The following is a 21,506-nucleotide window of genomic DNA, read 5'->3' as shown; positions in this document are numbered from 1 at the left end:
GGAGCTATAGGAAGTGTGAGGATTTGGGGCACGGATCCGGAAGAATGTGTGTCTGTGTCACCCAGCACAGAAGGCACGAGGCTATTGTGCACTAAAATACAGTTGAGTCACTCCGAGTGTGTTGTGTGGATAAAACAGACACCAGTTTTTTTTTTTTTTAAAGACTTAACAGAAGAAAAAGAATATAGAACATATTGCTAAATTTTTACATGGTTATGTGCTAAAATGGTAGGTGCATACAGTATATTATTAAAAATCCATTCAATCAGCTCCTTTGTATCTTCAAAATCAAGGCCATTATAACAATCTAGAATTGTATGTTTGGCTCACATGAACTTTCCATGGGACAGTCTTGTTCTAGATGGGGACCCTTGGATGATGACACTAAGGAGGGTGACTGGGCTGAGAGTCACTAAAAGAGAGACTCAATCAACTCAGAGTGATGGGAGGGGACAGTTTACCCCAGGGACTGTGTCCTGCCAAGTCCAAAGGTCTAGGTGGCTTCCGCTCTCTCCTTACCCTTCGTGCCATCCTTGAGTGATGACTCATTGACTGCCTTTTCTATCTTGACTCTGATAGGCTTCCAGAGGTGATGAGTATGTACAACTCAGATTAGAGCAGCAAGGTGCAGTGCTGGCAGAGACCCAGGTTAGGAAACAGCACAGGCCCTGCCAGGCACAGACCAAGGAGTTCCTACTGAGAGCCCCGGGGACTTGGATTTTTCTCATGGAAGAATATATTTCCCTGTGGCAGTGTGACAATATGACAGTCATTAATATTCACATCTACCTTGCAAAATATCCCCATTAATAGATGAGGAAATTTAGACCCAAAAGAAGCAAATTACTGGACCTCTCTCTGGAGGAATCATGGGGTGCCCTGGTATGGAAGGGACAACATCCTGGTTCTGCCAGTGAGGTATGGTGTTGGCTTCTGGCCCAGGATTGAGCATGACAACACAGGCTTGAACGCCAGCTGGTACCTGGACCGAGTGATAGTGACCGACATGAAGAGGCCCCATCTCCGCTACTACTTCAACTGCAACAACTGGCTGAGCAAGGTGGAAGGTGACCGCCAGTGGTGTCGTGACCTCCTAGCCAGCTTCGACCCCATGGACATGCCTCGAGGTCAGTAGCCAGTTTGCCAGTGCCTGGCTCCTTGCTGTGCTGTGCAGTCACCCTCCCCTCCATCCCACCATACTTTTCTCTTGACTTAGGCCAAGTGAAATCCCATTTGTTCTGGCTAGTATTTATCGGTTGTAGGGAAAAGGGACTTTGGGACTTGTTCATCTCTCCATCCCCAAGGGGAGCCTGCTATGAGTTCTGACTGAAACTCAACTGAACCTTCTTCTCTTCAGGGAAGGCAGGCATTCTAGGATGTCCTGAGGACCCTCAGACTAACCAGGTCATTCAGCAGGCAACTGTGGAAAGGGAAGGCAGGATGGAGCTGGTCCTGGGAGAGTCCTCTCATCAGGATCTAAGTATCAAGTGCGGGGCACTGGAAAGCTTTCCCTGTAGGTGGCAGCAGAGGGCAGCAGTGGACCCATGACAGGATATCAAAAGGCCTTTTCCTCTGGAGCACCCGTTTAAGTGCACTTTCTGTGCCCAACATGTTCCTAATGTTAAGAGAGATAGCCTTATTAGTTAAACTGCTTTCTCCTTTGCTGGAGCCCTGTGGGTAGAAAGAGGACATTAGGAAAGGCAGAGGCAGGAGGTCATGAAGGAAGTAGGTAGACATTGACCGACCTCACAACTTCACAGACAGACCACCTTAAAATGGGAGTTTGTTTCCTTAGTTGCTCTCAGTAGATTGAGAAATGCCCCCGTATGGCTTCTTAAGAAAGTCAGGCAGCCCAACCCACCCCCAAAACATGTCCTCTGCTTCCCTGAGCCTGGCTGTCAGGCTTTGGGGACTCACAGCAGGGGCTCAATTAGGCAGATGGCTCCCCAATCCACCTGGGAGTTCTCCAACCCTAGTCAGTCACATTCCACCAGCAAGGGTTTTACCTTCTTCAATCACCATTAGTCATCATGCTTCCTTTTATTCACCTCTCAACAGCCTTGTGAGCTTGTCTGAGACGCAAAGGTGTAGCTCTTCCATAAACACCGCTCTCTATAGCTATAAATATCAGCCACACACCAGTATGCAGTAATGCGAACATGCCTCCTCAGTTAACCCCAGTATATGAATGCTGGCGTCTCCCAGACCACCCGGTGCACAGATTACATCTGGGGAAGTACCGCTGACGCTCTTCTGAAAGCAGAGAAAGAGGGAAGGCAGGAGGGTGTCAACCATAACTGCCTCTCCTCTTAAGTCAACTGGTCCCACATCGCTGAGGATGAGGGAGAGGCGAAGATGGTCCTAGCAGGTGTTAATGACACTGGATATTCATCCAAGGCCGGATGAATATCGATGAAAGGGCTGGGACTGGAATGGGGGTTGGCTTATCCTCTCAGCTGAACTGACTCCTGCTTGTACCTTGGGCAGGGCAAGGTCAAGGGCAAATTAGTCTGGCTCTGTTAGAACTCTATGGAGACATGGGAGTCAGCTGTTGCAACCTCCTACTGTCCTGGGTGGCCCTCTCCTACCTTTATGCCTGCCCTTCTTGAGTAGCAGGCGGTTCTCAGCCTCCCAGGGCGACCCCTCCAGGGCAAAGCAGCACAGATGATTAGAAAGCTACTTTTGAAACTGGTGCTTGTCCTGCTCCAGGCCTTGCTTCACAGACTGTATCTGGCCCATCAGTGAAGGGTTCTCCTGGCTGGAATTCAGTTTTAGAGAAGGGGAGGGTGGGTTTCTACAGGTCAGGATAAACACTTCTTTGACTCCATCATCTTGTTTTTCTTTTTTTTTAATTGTAGTGCATAGTGCATTAAATAAAATGACGATTTCTACTATTTTAAGGTTATAGTTCAGTGGCAGTAAGCAAACTCTATGTGTTTTATAAACAGCTCATAATTTATCGCTAGAATCTTCTCTTGTTCCAAACTGAGACTCTGTACTTAGTAAACTCTAGCATGTATCTCCTTTCCTCCCAAGCCCTACTCACCTCAGGTCTTTTTTTTCATTTCTTTGAATTTTATGACTCTAATTTTCAATAGCTTGTGAGTCCAACTCACAAAACTACCTCCCAGGGTTCAGGTCAGAGGCTACAGCTTAGCAAAAGGAACTTAGAAAATTTCTTCTCTGAGGGGTCTGAAATGAACTCACACACGCGTTGTTGAGTTGTGTTCTTAATTCTTCAGTTCTAATTCTCTTGTTTGATTTGTCTATAATAATTTTCTAGCTCTAATTCTTTAGTTCAAATTCTATAGTTCTAAATCTTTAGTTCTAACTCTCTGTTTCATTTCTCTGTTCCAATTCTCCCTGCTTCTCTGTTCCTCTAGCTTAAAAACACTTTTCTACAGAAGGCTTGAGTACATTTCATTGGTCAAAAACACATTCCTTTGGGTGAGTGATAAGGGCAGAGCTCTTTATCATGGCAATAAAAACTTGCAAAGTTTCTGGAGTAAGACTGTGACCAGAGGGTAGGGGCACAGTGCCCAGTGAGACAAGCTTTGAGACATAGGTCTTTTATCAGCTAGACTTGGCAAGCAAGGGATAGGTATGATTTTTTTAGGCTGCTTTATGTAAATAACCTTGGTTAAACACCTGTGACTCTTCCCTTGTGCATAACTATAAAGTTTTAAAGTTATGATCTATTTACAAAAACTTTTAGTCTAGTTTGCACTTGCTCTGAGGTAAAAATGAGCTAATTGTGTTCAGTTTTGCCTTAGACTGAGGAGAAATTATTACTTTCTTGTGTTCATCTGACTGAGTAAAAGGAACAAAGCAGGCTTTAAGTGTCTTACAGCCTCAGGGAACAATAGATCAAGTTATGAAGCATGTCCTAGTATATTTTCTATATATCAAAATTATACAGCTTAATGAGAAATCATCTTCCTGACCACTCACAGATGTATGTGTGCCCAATAGATGGAATATTTTCGCAAGATAAACATACAAGTAGTGGGAATATACCCAAAACTGTTCCTAGGGAAGAAATGAAGCAGCACATGAAAGAAATTAGAGATACAAATGTCTGGTTTTCAGAGTCAATGGTCCTGTAAGCCTTGCTAGACAGGATTATCTCCATCAGGATTATCTACATCATATATATATATATATATATATATATATATATGTGTGTGTGTGTGTGTGTGTGTGTGTGTGTGTGTGTGTGTGTATGTAAATACATGTAGATTTGGGTTGTTAGTACCTTTTGGTCCTTATTAATAAAGCTTCTGGGTACATGGTGTACAGATTAAGTTGCTGCTTTTGGTTCTGCTGGATGTATACCCAGGGGTAGGTTAGAGTAAGGGTTAGGTCATGTTGTGATTCTGTATTAAACTTTGAAGAATTCCTATGCTGTTTTGTATGGTGGTGGCAACATTTCTACATCCTCTCCTTCAGTGTTGAGAGCTCCAGTTTTTCTACATCATGACCGATGCTTATCATTTTGATAATACCATCCAGTAGACACAAATTTGTATCTTTGTGGTTCTGATTTGCATTTCCATAATATTGATGATTGTTTAATATGTTCTTCCTGGTCATTGAAGAACTATCCATTTAAATCCTTTGCACCTGTTTTTAGTTATCAAGTTGTTTGGATTTTGTTCTTGTTGGGTTGTAGTTCTTTATTTTTCTAAATCTTACCAGATTTAAGATTTATAAATATTTTCCTCCCATCCATCCAGTTGCCTTTCACTCTTGATAACTGACTGTACATTCACAAGTCATTTCTTTTCCTTTCCTATTGGTCAATATATTTCTATTCTCAAGTCAGCACACTCCTGTTGCTTTACAGTAAGCTTTGAAATCAGAAATTGTGAGGCCTGCATTTTTATTCTTCTTTTTCAACATTGTTCTGTCTATTCAGTATCTCTTGATGGCCCACTTCTTTTAATTCTTTCTTGATGGTCATTAAATGTTTTTTAACAACAAATCACATCATGTTGACTTTGCAGTCAATGGTCCCTTCACCTGGAAAAAAGAGAGCATTTGCTGCACCCCAAGTTTTCAATTCCTGCTCAGGACTTCAGGCTACTGGAGAAACATTCTGCATTCTCCTGACACGTCCCCACATGAACCAGCAGTTTCAGGGTCTCTATGCTGGCTGGCTTCCCCAGCATTGCCGTGGAATGGTCCAGGCAGGCAGTACACACAATTAAGCAATTCAGGCACACGTGGAGCTTGCACAGGCACTTGGCAGCCATCTCCCTGATTGTCTCCCACTTAGAGAGGGTACCAGGGGACCTGGCATCTTCTGAAATTTATGGAAGGCTGGCAGCCACCTCTCTAGCATATTTGCATTTATTATCCCTAGGAACACAGGCTTGGCTATTTAACTGCTTCAGAAGTGCTGTGAATTTTCTGTCCTTCCATCTGCCTCTTGGCATCCCTTCCATTATCATGCATGCCTGACTCTTTCCGGAAGGCTTCTAGTGCTTGTCTGGAATGACTCTCCCTCTTACAACCTAGAATCAGAAGGGCAGAGCAGCCATGGTGCTGTCTCCACACCTATGGAAGCCCTGGGCCCTAAGCCAAGTTCAGCCTCCTGCTCTCTGAGACAGCATCCTCCTTAGTAGCTGCCAAAGCAAATCTCTCTGGCTGACAGCGTGGGATGCAACTCCCAGGTGTTTTGAGATGGATAAATAGCTAAGAAAAACCACACTGCAGGGGATGACTGTTTGCCCTTTAACTTAATGACCAAATCTCTCTCTCTCTCTCTCTCTCTCTCTCTCTCTCAGCTTGTGCCACCCCCAGAGTAACACTGGGGTATCTTCCTGCCCCCGCCCCACCATCTGCCACATCAATTGATTCCTAAAGACTTGTGTGAGCATCAGTTGGCAATATGTTTGTGTCTATGGGAGAAGGGTTATGTGTGATGTTTCACCTATAAAGACAGCAACAGACAGGTGCCAAGAGCTCTCTCCTGGGAGGCACAGCTCTTGGGTCTGAGATTACATTTCAGCCACTGTGTGACTTTGGGCATGTCACTTGTGCTGTCTGCATTTCCACTTCCTTGTCTTACCAGGAAGCCATTCTGGATGTCCCTCAAGGTCCCATACCATGCAGTTTTTCTCTCATGCTGTCTTACTTGCCTGTCCTAGGTTTCTCACTCACTGATTCCTGTACTTCTACTGCAGTGTTGTCATTTTTGCTGTGATATTCCCAGGCACAGGCCCCATGTGCAATTGGTAGGCCTGATGCAGTTATATAGGCTGATGTTGCAGGGCTAACAAGCTTCCACTGAGGCAAGGATACTCAGGACACATTCTTGAGGCTGAGGTGGGTGTAGGGCAATACTGAAGGATGCAATGTAGAGACATCTGAGGTGGATAAGGTTTGACAAGATAATGAGATCTTTGGGGTGCCCTGGCATTGGGTCTTACAGAGTTTGCCTTAGGGGTCTGTACTGTCTGGTAGCATGAACAGAATGTGTGTAGGGCACCCATTACCTGGCTGTCTCACTGCCAGGGTGCTGTTACTTCTAGCTTCTGGCCACAGTCTAGGTCCAATCCACAAAGGCATCATCTACATAGAAAAGTAGAGATGATTGTGTGACTTAAACTAGTACTTATGTGATCCCAAGCCACATCACTTTTGGGAAGCATCTGAGCATGGGGCAAGCCTCTGAGACCCAGAGTCACATTCTATCAGGCTGGGACACCAGTCACTGTCCATGCTGTCAGAACCCATGCTTAACAGCTCACTTATATGTCACACATGAACCCTGTCACGAATGGTGGGAGAAAGCCCCTGTATCCAGAGGACTGAGACTTGCCCCTTCCCCGACTCCCCGCTGGCACCTGTTTCCTGGGCTGTATTAGGAACAAATCTTCTAAAACACATTTAACCTTCTTGGATGAATTAGTAGTAGGGATGGTTGCAGCCAGTCTTGCCACACGCTTCATAGAGACCAGGAGATGCTTGTTAGAGAAATGATTTCTCTCAAGAAGCACTAGCACCTTCCTCATAGGTGGAAGGTGGATGGCGTTTTTACCTGAACTGCTGGTCTAATTGCTTGCCACCAACAGCACAGCCAGTCTGGAGGTGTCCCAGACCCTCTGGGCAGGTGGAAATGGACTGTGTTTATTCTCAGCACCACCATCATTTCTTTCAGGCTTTTCTTCAGGTATCTAGGTTATAACTTCATTACAGCCTGTGCTGCGCTACACCATGATTGGTGCACTGAGTTACAGATGTGCCCAAAGTCTCATTAAGACCACACTAGGCATGGTGCCCTCCTCACCCAAGTATCTGATGAGAGGACAAAATAAGTGGGGGTTGTGGTTAGCACAGGAAGGGCATGTGCAAACTGTACTGACCACCAGTGAATCGCGACCTTCCAGAGGACTGTGTGGCACCAACACCTATGCCAAATGGCAGTGACTGATGACGAGGGGTGACAATAATGGGTCACCTATGCCAGGAGATAAATGCAAAGAAACAACTATGAGGCTCTGCCAAGGAAACCTGTAGTTATAGCCTTTCTCAGGTTCTTCTGGATACCACTGGATAATTAAACAGTTGTATTGGGTACCAGAGAATAATACCATAGAGCAATTGAATCATTACTTTTAAAATGCAACACTCTGGCTCAGAAATCCCACAAAGTGGGGGCAGATCACAACTTCGCTTCCATACACATCTCCTCTGCAGAATGGCTGGACCAGGTGGTCTGGGGTCCAGCAGGTGTAGAGTGTTGGTGGGTGTGGGGCAGGAAGAGATGCCTTGGTACTTCTCTTCTGCTGTAAGCACATCTCCCCCATTTCTTTCCATCTCTCACCCTATGGACCCCTATTCTCTGCAGTCAGAGCCTGGCTGGACAGGGCTACCACTCCCACAAACATGAGCAGACACTTGGACACTCGGTGTTGTTCTTTGAACCGGAAATGTTCCCTATAGTTAGATATTTTGAACACTAGTTCCACAGCTGATGTTCCTGTTTGGGAGGTCACAGAACATTTGGACAGTGGGGGGCCAGGTTGGCAGAGGTGGATGGCTAGAGGAGAGCTTTTGAAGGGTATGCCTGACCTCAGATTTTCTGGTTTACTGTGATGTGAACAGTCTCTGGCACATGGACCTAACTCTATGTTCTGAGCTGAGTCTGTGCCTTCCCCGACAAGTGGACTCTAAGAAGCCCCTGAAACAGTGAGCCTGGATAAACCTTTCTTCCTTTACACTGTTTCTGTTGTGACCATAAGGACCCAAAAGTCACTAATACAGGGGCAGTATCAGTTTCTCTCTTCTAAGGTCAGCTGGGGACCTGGGCATGAAGCCTGGATGTGGCAGGAAGCCTGCTGCAGCCCAGATGTTTCCTCCCTTCTCCTTCCTTCAGAACTGCCCTGGTTCTTGTGATTGAGATGCAGACTGCAGCCTCTGGCCTCTCAGAAAGGACTACCAGTGTCACTGTCCTCTCTAGGACCCAGACAGACTAAAGGGACAACTGTGGATGGGCTCTCAGCCTCCACAACATCTGGAGGCTTCAGGGAGAGCTTTCCTCCCTCTCTCCAACATTTCCCCATCACCTAGCATCAAACTTTGCCAGGGCTCTGTTGGCTGTGGGTGCTGATTGAGGGTGGATTATCATTCCTTATAACCCTGTGGAGGGGTCTCCAGTTCCACAGGAACAGGGAAAGGGCCTGGGCCGGGAGAGCTGGGACCAGGCTTGAAGCATTCACCTCCTCTGACTTCACTGCAGCTTCCCGCCCACCCCATATGCTTCCACCTCGCACTGCAGAAGATCATCTCCGGAAAGAGTGGGAAGAGAGAACCACTCACAATGAGGCTCTGGTGAGGCATAAAAGAGAATTTTAGGACTAAAAGGGATCTTATCTCCTCCTCCTCCACTTTACAGAAGAGCAAGTGGAAGCCCAGGGGAGTCAAGCAACCTGCTGTTGGTCACACAGCCTGACCGTGGGGCAGAGAAAGAGCCCTGGGCTCATGCTGACTCTTAAGCATAGTGACTCAGTGAATAGTTGGAACTGTTTTGCTATTTCTCTGTGTGCGTCAAATCTTGTGCTCATGTTGGATGTGTGCAACTCTTTCTCTACAAGCTTAGAGGCTTCAGAAGACTGAGTCAATAATCACAGGGCAGAGAAGAGAGCTAATATGCACCAAGTGGGGATGGTTTAGGGTAATGGGAGCATGGTGGAAGAGGAATCAGGAGGGATTCATGGAGAAGCCAAAGCTCAGGGTGGTGGTGGTGATGGGTTGCTGGGCCTTCAATAGAGTGAGATTCATTAGGGAAACAATGAGCTCTGTTGGCTGTGTCTTGCCCACACTTTCCAGCCCCAGCATCACTGATGCTTCTGCTCTTACCAGAACCACAGCCAGCCATAGTCTCCTTCATCCTAGCAGCCAGAACCTTTGGAGAAGGCATGTAATCATAGATTTTTCTCCAGACTTGGTTGTTTTGATTCTTAAATGGGCTTAAAGATTTAATATTTTGAAAACAACTCCTTCCTTCATTTATGGAAATAGGATATTTTTATTCTATTTTGTACCCAATAAAATAGGAACATTTGGTCAGATCCTGCCTCGGTCTTAACCCCATCATCGGAGTTCAGTCCAGCACCTGTGGGTTCCTGGTAGCCCTCCCCTGGATTCCAGATGTGGTTTGGAGTGAGGCCATTGAGAGTCTCAGAAAGGTGGCTACTTCTTGGGGGCAAGAAGTCCACCCCTGGCCTTTGAGTCTCTACTTATTCCACCATCCACTCCTCAATATTTCCTCCAGCTTCCTGGAGATCGCTGGTGTCAAAGCCAACACAGAGGCACAGGGAATTGGCAAAGGTTCTCAGGGGCTTATTTCAAACCGGAGACTGAGGCTTCCTCCAGTATTGACTGTTGGTGACTTTATTCTTTAGTCCAGTAATAGAGAAAAGCAAGGCCTGCAAACTCCATGTACTGAAAATGTACAAAAATTAACAGAAAAATTTATAATCCTATCATCTGAAGAGGGTGGTAGGCAATTTTTTGGCACTTACTCACAATAGCATTATTCTTAACAAACTATGATCTATCTAACGTCTGTTTGCCTACCTGCCTATCTATCTACCCACCCATCTATCTATAATCTATCATCTATCTATCTACCTATCTATATATCTATCATCTACCTACCTATCTATCTACCTACCTATCATCTATCTATTTATCATCTATCTATCACGATGTACATTTAATATTCACAGTGACTCATGAGGAAGGTATTATATCACTAACCCCCCTTACAGGTGATGTTTCTCAGAGTTACCACTTTAGAAACATGGAACCAGGAGTGAGCCCATTGCTGGAAACCATTCCCCATGTAAGATTTTTGTGTTGTCACCCCTTGGTGAAAGTCCTTCCTGTTCTTTTCCCCCCAATTTGGATTCACGAATGTATTGAACATAACATATTAATTTAGATTTAGATTTGTAACCATGTTTTCACTCAATGCTGTCACACAGTGCAGTCTTCTTGAACACATTAATAATAAACTCAGAGTCATCGATAATGCCTTGGTGTCACATTATGGATAGAAATCAATAATGCAATCCCTGTGGATATCATTTGACCAAGAGCTTGCTCATGGATTCTCTATTTGGCTTTCCCCATGTCTTCCACTCTCTCTGTCTGTCTCTTGTATGGGTCTGAATCTATTAGACACTTGTCCAAATGCTGCTTTATCTGTCCCTATGTGTTTGCATCTGTATGTCTGTCCCTACCAAAGGGCTTTGCTCTCTATTGAACAGCACAGAATGCACCACATGGAGAAGGACTGAGTTATTGATTCCAACTGACCCAGATAACAAACAAACCAATGCTCTCAAGTGATATCCATATATAGTGTTCAACAGTGACGATACATATTTATTTTATAAGATTTTTCCAGCCCATATTTGCTGTTTTCAGCCAATGATTAACACACACACACACACACACACACACACACACACACACACACACACTACCCTTGGGTTGGGGCATGGAAGAGTACATAACTTAAGATTACAGAAATACCTTTGCTTAGATTGTAAAGGCAAGTAAGGTTGGTTGTTACCTTGTTCTCTTAAAGGGAAGTTGAAAAAAATGGGATGAGCACACAGTAGGACAGCAGTCTTAAAGTCTTCAGAGAACTGAAGGTGGACTATTAACCTGGCTGTAGGGTGCAGCAAGAGTTCCAGTTTTTTAGAAAATAAGAGATGTTTTTATCACAGTGCGTGACCACATTACAGCATTGCCTAATCTTCTAACCATTTATTTTAAACAGCTGCATAGCAGAGCAGCTCATGAGTGGTAGGACATCACAGCTCACCCATCAGTCTCCTAATTTGGATATTTTAGCATTATTAAGAATTCTGTGCTGGTAGGCACACTGAACAGAACCATTCCTCTCCTATAAACTGTGATGTGTGTAGATCCCATAGTTAGTCCCACAGTTTGTATGTGTTCAGACTTTTGCATGTGTGATTTGTCAATCCCTTGATGCCCAGAAAGGCTGAGCAAAGTTCTAGTTCCTCCTGCCACAGTTGAGCAGTGTCTGGGAGAATAAACAGTAGCAATGTAGAGAAGCCTGGGACAAGTGCGGCAGTGGTTCCTGGGGAAGGAGTGAAGGTGTTCGAAAAAGTTTGCTCAGAGCAACAGGTATGGGAACATGACAAATGTCCACCACAGGACAAGTGGAGAAAGCTCTGCAGAGCTTGCTGCTGAGCTGACTGAGGTAGGGAGAGCAATGTGAACTGTGAGGAAGCTTCTACACTGTGTTCTACCACACCAGCTGATTACAGGGAAAACACACTGTGTATTTACAGAGGTAACGAGGGAGTAGATGATTGTCCATGGACAATTTTAAAAGACCAAGTATTTTATTCATTTATTTAATCTGTGTGTGTGTGTGTGTGTGTGTGTGTGTGTGTGTGTGTGTGTGTGAATGTCTGTGCTGGTACATGTATATGTGGGTGCATGTGCATGTAGACACCAAAGGGTGTCTTATTGTCCTGGTGCTTGACACCTAGGCTAGGCCAGCTAGCTGGTGAACCCCAGAGACCCACCCATTTTTATCCTCCCAAGCACTGGATTACAAGCACATACCACCATGCCTAGATCTTTTACTGGGTTCTGGGGGTCAAACTCAAGTCCTTTTTCCTGCAAGACAAGCACTTCATTGAGCCATCTCTCCCTCTCCCAAGTGATGTATCAATGCATTGTCAACAAGGCTGTGGTACGATTAAGCCCAAAGCCTGTGTTTGGGCATGTAAGTGCTAGTGGGCACAACAGACAACAGGAGTTCAGAAGTGGGTACACTGAGGGTTCAGGAATGGGTGCTTCTGAAGAGCTTGGAATGTGAGTTGAGATGGTGTGTCGCAGCCTGCAGGTTCAGATCTCTTGAGTTCCAGTTTTCGACTAACCATTTCTCAAGTATGAACCTGGTCCAGTTTCTTAACCTCCTTTCTCCCTGTAAATAGAGTTCTTAATTGGAAAAACAAACAAACAAACAAACAAACAAACAAAAACCCAAAACCCAGAGACAGATATAGAGGAAAATGCTGAGAGGTCAGAGAGAAGAATGAGAAAGCCAAAGCCACTTTTACCTCAATTTCCCAGTGAAAAAGAGAGCGAGTTCCTGTTTCTTCCTGTTTATATCCTTCCCGCCCAGCCACCTCACTTCCTGTCTGTCTGTACAGACCTCCTGACCTCTGTGGTTAGTTAGGGACAAGCTCCATCCTCTGATCTTCAGACAAGCTTTATTTGTACAAGCAAGATATCACCACATCTCCCCATCGGTCAGATGGTGGCACAGTAGCTGTCTATCCTGTAGAGTTATGTCCTCAAACTGTGACAGAATACATGAAAGAAAAAACTTAAGGAAGGAAGAATTGGTTTGGGCTCACAGTTTGAGAGGATACAGTCCTTCATGGTGGAGAAGACATGGCTGTAGGCAGTTTCATGGCTTTGGGAAGCTGTAGCAGCTGCTTGTTATATGATACTGACCAGGAAACAGCTGGCTCAAGCCAGAACTGAGGCCAAGCTACAATTGTCTAGCCCTACTGCTACAGCTTTACATATTCCAGCTAGGGTCTCCTAGGTAGGCTTTATGTCCAAAAGGATCTATTACCCCTCAAAACAGCTGGGGACCAGCTGTTAAAATCCCCGAGTCCCTGGGGGGCATTCCACATACAAGCCACAGTTGGATCCATTGCTGTGAGGACTAAGTTGGCAGATGTGGTTGGCCCTTCAAAGGTCCTCAGTATGAAGAGACCCTTGTTTGGGTATGTCTGCATAACAGTGAAGTAGAGACCATTTAAAGGCAAACAGAAACCGCTACTCCTGTTTGCTAGATTGGAAGAGAGTGTAATAGAATAAAGGAAGACATTGTGGGGAAACCCAAAGGAAGAGTCCTGGGGGTCTCCTAACCCAGGAGTTCCCAATGCGTATCAGAGGCTGTGGGAGTAGGGAGGCGTTTAGACGAGGAGGATGGGGGGAGACAGCTGGACCTACTGGAGATGGGAGACACTGGCATGATCAGGAGGGGCAGGGGCAGGGGCAGGAGCAGGGAGAAGGATCTCCAGTATGGATTCTCAGGCCAGTGGCCAGCTGCCCGCCTGGTCTCCCTGATCTGAACAGGAAGGAGTAGTGCGAGCCTTGTCTGGCTGGGAGAGAACATCCTTACCTCCTGGGGAACCCTCCACGCACCCCCCTTCTCTCCCCCTGCGTTTTCATCTCCTCCCCCGCACCTCCTGTGATTTCTCCCTCCTAGCACCTCAGCTGGTGTGAGCTACAGTCTGTGGGGTGAAATGGCACCACCAACTTCCCCAGCCCTGTCACAGTTCTAACTGCTGAGGCTCCGGTCCGTGTACACACGGTCCAGGGATGTTTGGAAGAAAGAGAAAGACAAGGTTTACCGGTGACTATTTCTCAAAAAAGAAAAAAGGAAGGAAGGAAGGAAGGAAGGAAGGAAGAAAGAAAGAAAGAAAGAAAGAAAGAAAGAAAGAAAGAAAGAAAGAAAGAAAGAAAGCTGGCCACGTGCACAGCTCCAGCCTTGGCTAAAGTGTTGTTGGTATGAGACAGCCCCTTTCCAGGGCCACAAGGCTTGGAGACAGGCATGCACTCAACATGTGGCAGGAACATGCCCAGCAGCTTCTCACCTGCACGTGTGGACCAAGATCTGGGGGGCCAACTCCTCATCGCTGAGCCTCCCCCACCTCCAGAGAAAAGTGTTGTGTCGCTGCTGTGTGCTGACTGTTCCAGACAGCGCAGGGGAGGCTGTGGGGGCGGCTGGCGCACCAGGCTTAGGCAGCTAGGGCCTGCCAGCTTCTGCCTTTTCTGGAAGCCCACGCAGGCGCTTCCGCTGGCCTTCAGGGACAGATTTCCTGTTGGAAGGGTGGTAGCCCTTGTGCCTCTGCCTCCAACCTGCAGAGAGGAAACAGTGCAAGGCCAGGCATGTGTTTGTTTCCACTGAGCAGGACAAGAGGTCATGAGGCACAACTGTCTTTAAACAGAATCCAGCTCCACAGCAGAGATTGGGCCTCGGTTGCTTGGCAGTGGAGGGCACCATGCGTTATCTTAAGGCCGGCTCTGAATCCCTCCTGTGTGTTGTTCTGAAGGGAGGCTGCTGCCCTCGTGGTAGGGTTGCCGGTGTATTCATCCAACACCACACAGCTTTGTAAGCAGACACTTCATACCAGCTATAGGTTTGTACACTCAATACAATTGTCCAACAGATGGCGCCAGAGTGTCTTGAGGAAGGGATTCTTATTTGCAGGAAGTGCCTGCCTGGATGGTAACCCTGCTGAAAGAGCAGAGTCAGTTTCAGGAGAATTTTTACAAGTAGCATACCTGATGGGCAAGTCACAAGCCAATTCTAGAGCTGGCTCAGGCAGTAATTCCCATAGTTTGTCCCTTAACAGGTTTCCCCACATGGGTCACTCTTCTTATCCAATTTGAGCTTCCCCATTCTTTTCTGTCTCTGCTCTTTGCCAGGCCAGGGATGAAAGGCAAGGTGTGTGTAAAGTGTGTGTGTGTGGGGGGAGGCACTGGTGCCATTGATGTGTGTCATACTGTATTTTCAGGCTTAGCTTCTGCTGCATGCTGCATGGTGAGCACAGAGAGCTGGCTGCAAACTGTCATCACCCCAGGGACAGGCTCTACCCCTGCTAACAAAGGGACTAGTTTCTAGTCTCCAGAGTCCTGGGCTTCTCAGCCACTGGTTAAAATGTGTGTTATCCAGCAGAGACAAGCTCACTTTGTGACCGGGCAGCTCCATTCTCATCTGAGGACCAGAGTACCTGAACACACACATGAGACCTGGGAACAGCTGAGTGTTGGTGGCGCACGCCTTTAATCCCAGCTCTCAGGAGGTAGAGGCAGGCGGATCTCTGTGAGTTGGTGGTCAGCCTGGTCTACAGAGTGAGTTCCAGGACATCCAGGACTGTTATACAAAGAAGCCCTGTCCCAGAAAACCAAAAGGAGTTGTGTGTGGCAAACCTAGCTGTCATCTATTTTGTGTGGGCAAAGAATGATATATATATATATATATATATATTATATATATATATTACATATATATTTAATATATTTAATTTATATATGAAGCCAAAGGAAGAATACTACTCATGCTACACAAAATTCCGAGATCCAATGAAGTGTCAACAAAGAAAACTTTACTGGGACCCTGTTGCACCCATTTTGTTCAAGTAGTATGGTCTATAGCAACTTTAAAAAATGTTTAAAGAGCTTTACCAACGTACAACGTATACCTGTCCATTTAGGGTAGTCTGATGACTTGAGGAAAGGTATACAGCCATATAACCACTACCACATGCAAACTGTCTGTTTCCATCATCATCCAGAAAGTTCTTCACATTCCTTTATGGCCAACTCTCCTCACCTACCTCTGGTCAAAGCATATGGTTGAGCTTGTGCCTAGCAGCAGGGTTGAGTCATTGTAGCAGAGATCAAATGGCCTATTTGACTAAAAGACTAAAATTTGTCCTAACTGGCACTTTCTAGAGAAAGTGTACTGACCCCACAAAGAGCAGGGAGGCCACTGTGTATCTTGGGAAGAACCTAGAGTCCAAAGGCAAGAGATGCATGGTTCACAGCGGTGTGCCCTGGACAGGTCACCCCACCCTCTGAAGCTCTGGTTTCCTTGTCTATAAATGACAATATCAACTGTGGCTGCCCTACCTGTATCATTCCACCAACTTCAAAGATGTGCAAGCACCTTGTCAGCTGCAAAGCCCTGCATGAATGCTTAGTATTGCTTGCCCAAGAAAGCGGGTCACCATTGTTGTCATGGACGAGATGTGTCCTTTCACCTGGGAATCCTCTTTCAGCCCTTTCTTCATAGAATCTTTCTTCCTGCTTGACCAACTCCTCCTGCCTTTGGGAAGGGTTTTCTTAAGCCTTCTATGTAGTGCCCCTTCATTCTGGATGGTTTCAGATTGCCAGGTTGCCAGCCTCAATATGTAGTCGTGCATTCAAAGCTGGGATATTTTGCCATCTTATCAACGGGCAGATCTTCTGGTGAATTCTACACACAAAAGCCCACATAAGCTGCTTACTTTTCACTTTGCTGTGACTCACTTTGCTGTGACCAAACACCTGACAGAACTAACTTGAGGGAAGAAGGACTAGAAGGAGGCCTGTCCCCAGCGATGCACTTCTGCAACCTAGTGGCTACATGTCCCCAAGGTCTTGTACATCATCTCCCAAAACATCTCTACCAGCTGGGGACCAAATGTTCTAAATACGAATCTGTAGGGGACATTTCACATTCAAATGTGATGTCATGTGTGACCACATCTGCCTTTGGAGGAAGGCTCCACACACTGCCCTGTTCACCTTTGTTCAGACTTGCTTTGCCAATATTACACAGAGTCACCAGTTAGCGCTGCACTTAGGGGCACTGTGACCTTGGGCCTTGTCTTGGAAACTGGTGACTTAGATATAGCAGGGAGTTCTGCTGAATAAGAAAAGTGTGAAAGGAGGAGGTGGAAAATATCTAATAATTGTCATTGCCCATTTACGGGGACTTTGAAATAATGGCATTATAAGGGGAAATCTTTTTCTTTTTTTTTCTTTTTTAAATTTGAATTAGAAACAAGATTGTTTTACATGTCAATCCCAGTTCCCACTCTCTCCCCTCATCCTCTACCTCCCCCCCCAACTAAAACCCTACCTATCACATATTCTTTCTGCTACCCAGGGAGGGTGAGGCCTTCCATAGGGGTTCATAAGAGTCTATCATATACTTTAGGATAGGGCTTAGGCCCACGCAAGTGGAACTCTTTAACCCTGTGGGTGCTCTCATCCTTTCCTTGGTGTGACCAGCAGTCACCTAACATCAAAAGTTTGCTGCTCACCCAGGAAACCACCAAGAGACTCATAACTCCATCTTGACACAGAAAGCTCCAGAGGCCAGAAGAGAGCCCACCCCTTCTTCCTACAGTGTCTATCTAATTTCTTGATTCCTGGGCTCATATCTGTTGTCACTGCAGCTGCAAAGACCCTGAAGTGTCTTTTCCCACTCCTGGGTCTTGAGCCTTGGCCCTGGCCTGCCTCTGTTTGCTTCATCCTGGCTTGTTATCCAGATTCTCCTGTGCTTGGGTACAGTGTTCCAAAGCCCTCTTTCAGCTCCTGCATCCCAGGCTTTCCTTGTGTTGGCCAACTCATTGCAATGGTCTACATCTCCTAAAACATGTGCTACTGGGTATTTTCCAAAAAATTTTTACTATGGTTCCCTTGGTCTCTTCTGATCCACTGTCTGATGACTCTCTACCCGACTGTGTGGCCCGTAGTAACTGCTTAGGGGTCTCTAGGGGTGGAGGACTCACCCAAAGGGCATCCCATTCCTTTGTGGCTACTTTTTTTCTTTTGCTACTCAAAAATCTTTAAGAGTTAGAATTGCCCTGGTTCTGATCTGGCCTAATGAAGTCAAGTCTGTGTTCTGGAATAATATAGGTGTTTCCCTGACTCTCTTATCGGACCCTGGTTCCATAATTTGAAATCCCACTGCCTCTCCTTACTTCAAAGTGCTTGGAAACAGCCTTTAGAGGCCCCCTGGGATGCCACTTTGGCACCACCAGCTGAAGTCAGCCGTAGTGACCTGACAACTTGCCACCACTAAGAGGGGTCTTTCTTGTCTCTGTGTACATGGAGGCCTAGAGTGGTGCTGGAATAGGTCATATTTGGGGACATTTAATGAGATGTCCCCAAAGACTCAGGCATTTGAATACTTGTTCCCCAGTTGGTGGAGCTTTTTGGGAACACTTAGGCGTGTGGACTTGTTAGAGGAGTCATTTTGATGTTGCTCTCTCTGCTTCCTGCTGGTGGTTTGAGATGTGAGGTCTCAGCTGTTTCTGCCCCTTACTGCCATGATTTCCTGTCGTGATGGACATTTGTCCCTCTAGAATCATAAGCCCACATAAATTCTTTCTCCTGTAAGTTGCCTTGGTCATGGTGTTTTATCACAGCATTTGAAAAGTAAGAAATACATGTTGTGAATCAAATCAATGTTCCACAGGGCCTTTCTGACAAGGAGAAGGCAACTGAGGCATCTGGAGCCTCTGGAACTTGTAAGTGATAAGAACAGAAACAATTGGCTGTGACTAAGTTCTTCCTGATCATTACAAACCACAGGACCTAGAAACCATTATGAGAAATGTGGAATTTGAGCCAAGCGGTGGTCATGCACGCCTTTAACCCCAGCACTTGGGAGGCAGAGGCAGGCGGATCTCTGTGAGTTCAAGGTCAGCCTGGTCTACAGAGCAAGTTCCAGGACAGCCAGGGCTGTTAACACAGAGAAACCCTATCTTGAAAAAACAAAAAGGAAGGAAGGAAGGAAGGAAGGAAGGAAGGAAGGAAGGAAAGAAAGAAAGAAAGAAAGAAAGAAAGAAAGAAAGAAAGAAAGAAAGGTGGTATCTGCATTAACCCACTCCCCAGGCAGCATGAGGCCCAAGTTTCAAGTCAGTTAGTTCTCCATTGGCTCCCCAGGCCTGGCATCTCATGAAGGGCTCTGGTTCCAGTTGCTGTATCAATGGGTATTCATGGATAAGAAAGATGAGATAGACTCTTGACAGCAACTGTTGCTCCTGGAGCCTTCAGCTGGGGACAAGGATCGGAGGACCTATGCCTTCCTCTGTAGCTTTGCTAGTGAGGATTGTGGAGAAGCCTGTAACATCTGTTATAGGCTTGATGTTCTCACCAGCAAGGACCAACTGCCAGGCAGTGAAGGGATGAGGTGTCCCATGGGAAACCCTTTCACGTGCTGTGGTACATGGCCCCCCAAGCTGATTCTGTGGGAAATGGGCAGGCTTACTTTTGTCCTTTGCCCTCAATGGCTTCCCTGGGACTTTAAGTTTTAGGATTCAGTTTGCATTTCCCACATATTACCCATAGGGCCAGAAGTGTACTAGGGGATGTGGAAGGGAGAGAAGAAAGGAGAGAAGGAGGAAGGAAGTTGTAAATATATCCCTTTTTAAGTTTCAGAGGAAATGAGAGACTTGCTTTCAGGCAACAGCAGATACAAGGCAGTCGGTAGTAAAACTCAACATCATTACCCATATGTCAGTAGACTTGGAGGAGACAGAGGGCAAATCCTCTTGGAGCCTGGAGGTGGAGGGCAGGGCAGGGGCTAGGGAGGAAGTAGGCAAAAGGGCATTGGCTAGAATAACTAGTGTCTAATCAGCTTAGTGAAATTGGTATGATATATCTGGTAGGAAGGGTTCCTTCTACACACAAACTAGAAAGTCACATAGGAAGGGAAAGGGAGAATTTTCTTAGTCCTCAATATTATTGACACCCAAGAAAATCTGGAAGGCTCTCCTTGTCCTAACTATGCACATAATCTCCTGGCATTTATTCCCCAGACTAAGGCAGGCTTCTGATGGTGAGGCCTGGCCTGAGCTCAGCACACTGTCACGGCTGTGTTGACCCCATCCTATGAGGCCATGACTGAGGCTGTGTTTGGGGTTAAAATGAATTGATTTTTGTTCAGTGAATGCAGCCATGAAATAGGAAGCAGATGTGGGTCTTTTAACATGTATTTTGCTAGCTCCTGTTGGTGATTTTAGCCTAGTCATTGTGTTATCTATGGCCTTGATACAATTTTTATTTTCATATCCAGAACCCAATCTCCCCAGTGAACTTCAGTATTGCTATTCAGTGTGGGAAAATGGACAGGAAATGGTGATGGGGTGTAGTAGACCTGGTTAGAAGCATTTCAGTAGTTCAGAGGAAATACGATGGTAAGTGTTGTTTTTGGGTGGCCCTTTGGGAATATTGAATGGGGTGGGCCCTGCTAGATGAAAACAGAAAGTCTCTTTTGCCTACAGTTATTATATAGAATTCTACCTATGCCTTAAGAATTACATAGAGTTTAGTGGTGACCTTTGGGAGCCAGTGTTGAGTGTCTTCTTTCATGCCCTGTTATTGACAGTAATGATGATGACAGTAATGATGATGTGGACATCCATGGTGGTTCAGTAGCTATGCACGTACCTATGCTTTTCTCTTCTCGGGATCCTAATGAAGCAAGGTCTTCTCTGTCCTTGTCCTCAGGAAACAAATATGAAATCAAGGTATACACTGGTGATGTGATTGGTGCAGGGACAGACGCTGATGTCTTTATCAATATCTTTGGAGAGTATGGAGACACAGGTAATGGGTTTGAATCATTTCCTCACAAGCCATAGCCAGTACTGTTTCCTAGAACAGCTGTTTCTTAGAATCCCAGATGAGGAAGGCAGCTTGAACCCCTCCCCCTTTGGTCCTTCTTTGAGCATCTCCCTTCTCTTCTTGTGCTGTGATATGACTTGGTTTGTCCTGAATGGTAGGGTATCATATTTTATGTGGTCAAATGTATATACATGTAATAGGTTTTCAAAGCTCTCTCTCTCTCTCTCTCTCTCTCTCTCTCTCTCTCTCTCTCTCTCTCTGTGTGTGTGTGTGTGTGTGTGTGTGTGTGTGTTGTGATATTCAGAATAAGTTATGCCTAGGTTTGGATTGATTAAAATGGAATCAACTCAAATTTCCCATCTCCAGGAATTTATTCTCACTTATTTTCTATATTGCCACAAGCTCTGTGCTTCTATGGGTTGTAGTAGGGTGGAGTCTAACTCAGTGTAGTAAAGTGGAGTGATCCAGAGTGGGACTGAAGGATAGAAGAACACTTGGTGAAACAGAAGCTGCACACAGATACAGATGCAGGTGCTGAGAGGAAGCTCAGGTCACAGGCTGAGACGGGTGGCTTTCTCTCATTTCTGCCAATTAAACAGAATAGCACAGGAGCCAGGAAAGTTCAGAGATGTGTGAATTTGGAGTGGAATACATCAAAGAATTCAACATGGAATGCTGAACCTATAAAGAATGAAAAAGAACTCTTCAGGTAACAGACAGGAAGGAGAAACTGACAACCAAGTTATTAGCTATGAATTGATACCATGGCTCTTAGAAGGAGGGGGTTTCATGCTCATCAA

At 45.8% G+C, this 21,506-nt stretch overlaps 1 protein-coding gene across 3 annotated transcripts in view; it reads left to right on the top strand.

Moving 5' to 3' along the window:
• The window catches only part of Loxhd1 (lipoxygenase homology domains 1), a 144,719-nt gene that overhangs the window by 12,251 nt on the left and 110,962 nt on the right, over positions 1-21,506 (top strand). For all 3 annotated transcript variants that reach the window (XM_027397946.2, XM_027397945.2, XM_035439026.1), the window contains exons 4-5: positions 943-1,127; positions 20,590-20,688. In XM_027397946.2, the coding sequence (XP_027253747.1) occupies positions 943-1,127; positions 20,590-20,688 (284 nt within the window). The remainder of the gene's footprint in view (positions 1-942; positions 1,128-20,589; positions 20,689-21,506) is intronic.

The sequence above is a fragment of the Cricetulus griseus genome, chromosome 2 (assembly GCF_003668045.3).
Source record: "Cricetulus griseus strain 17A/GY chromosome 2, alternate assembly CriGri-PICRH-1.0, whole genome shotgun sequence".
NCBI classification, from domain to species: Eukaryota; Metazoa; Chordata; class Mammalia; order Rodentia; family Cricetidae; genus Cricetulus; species Cricetulus griseus.
Note: the sequence above shows the minus strand (reverse complement) of the source record. Positions and strands in the feature narration are given on the sequence as shown.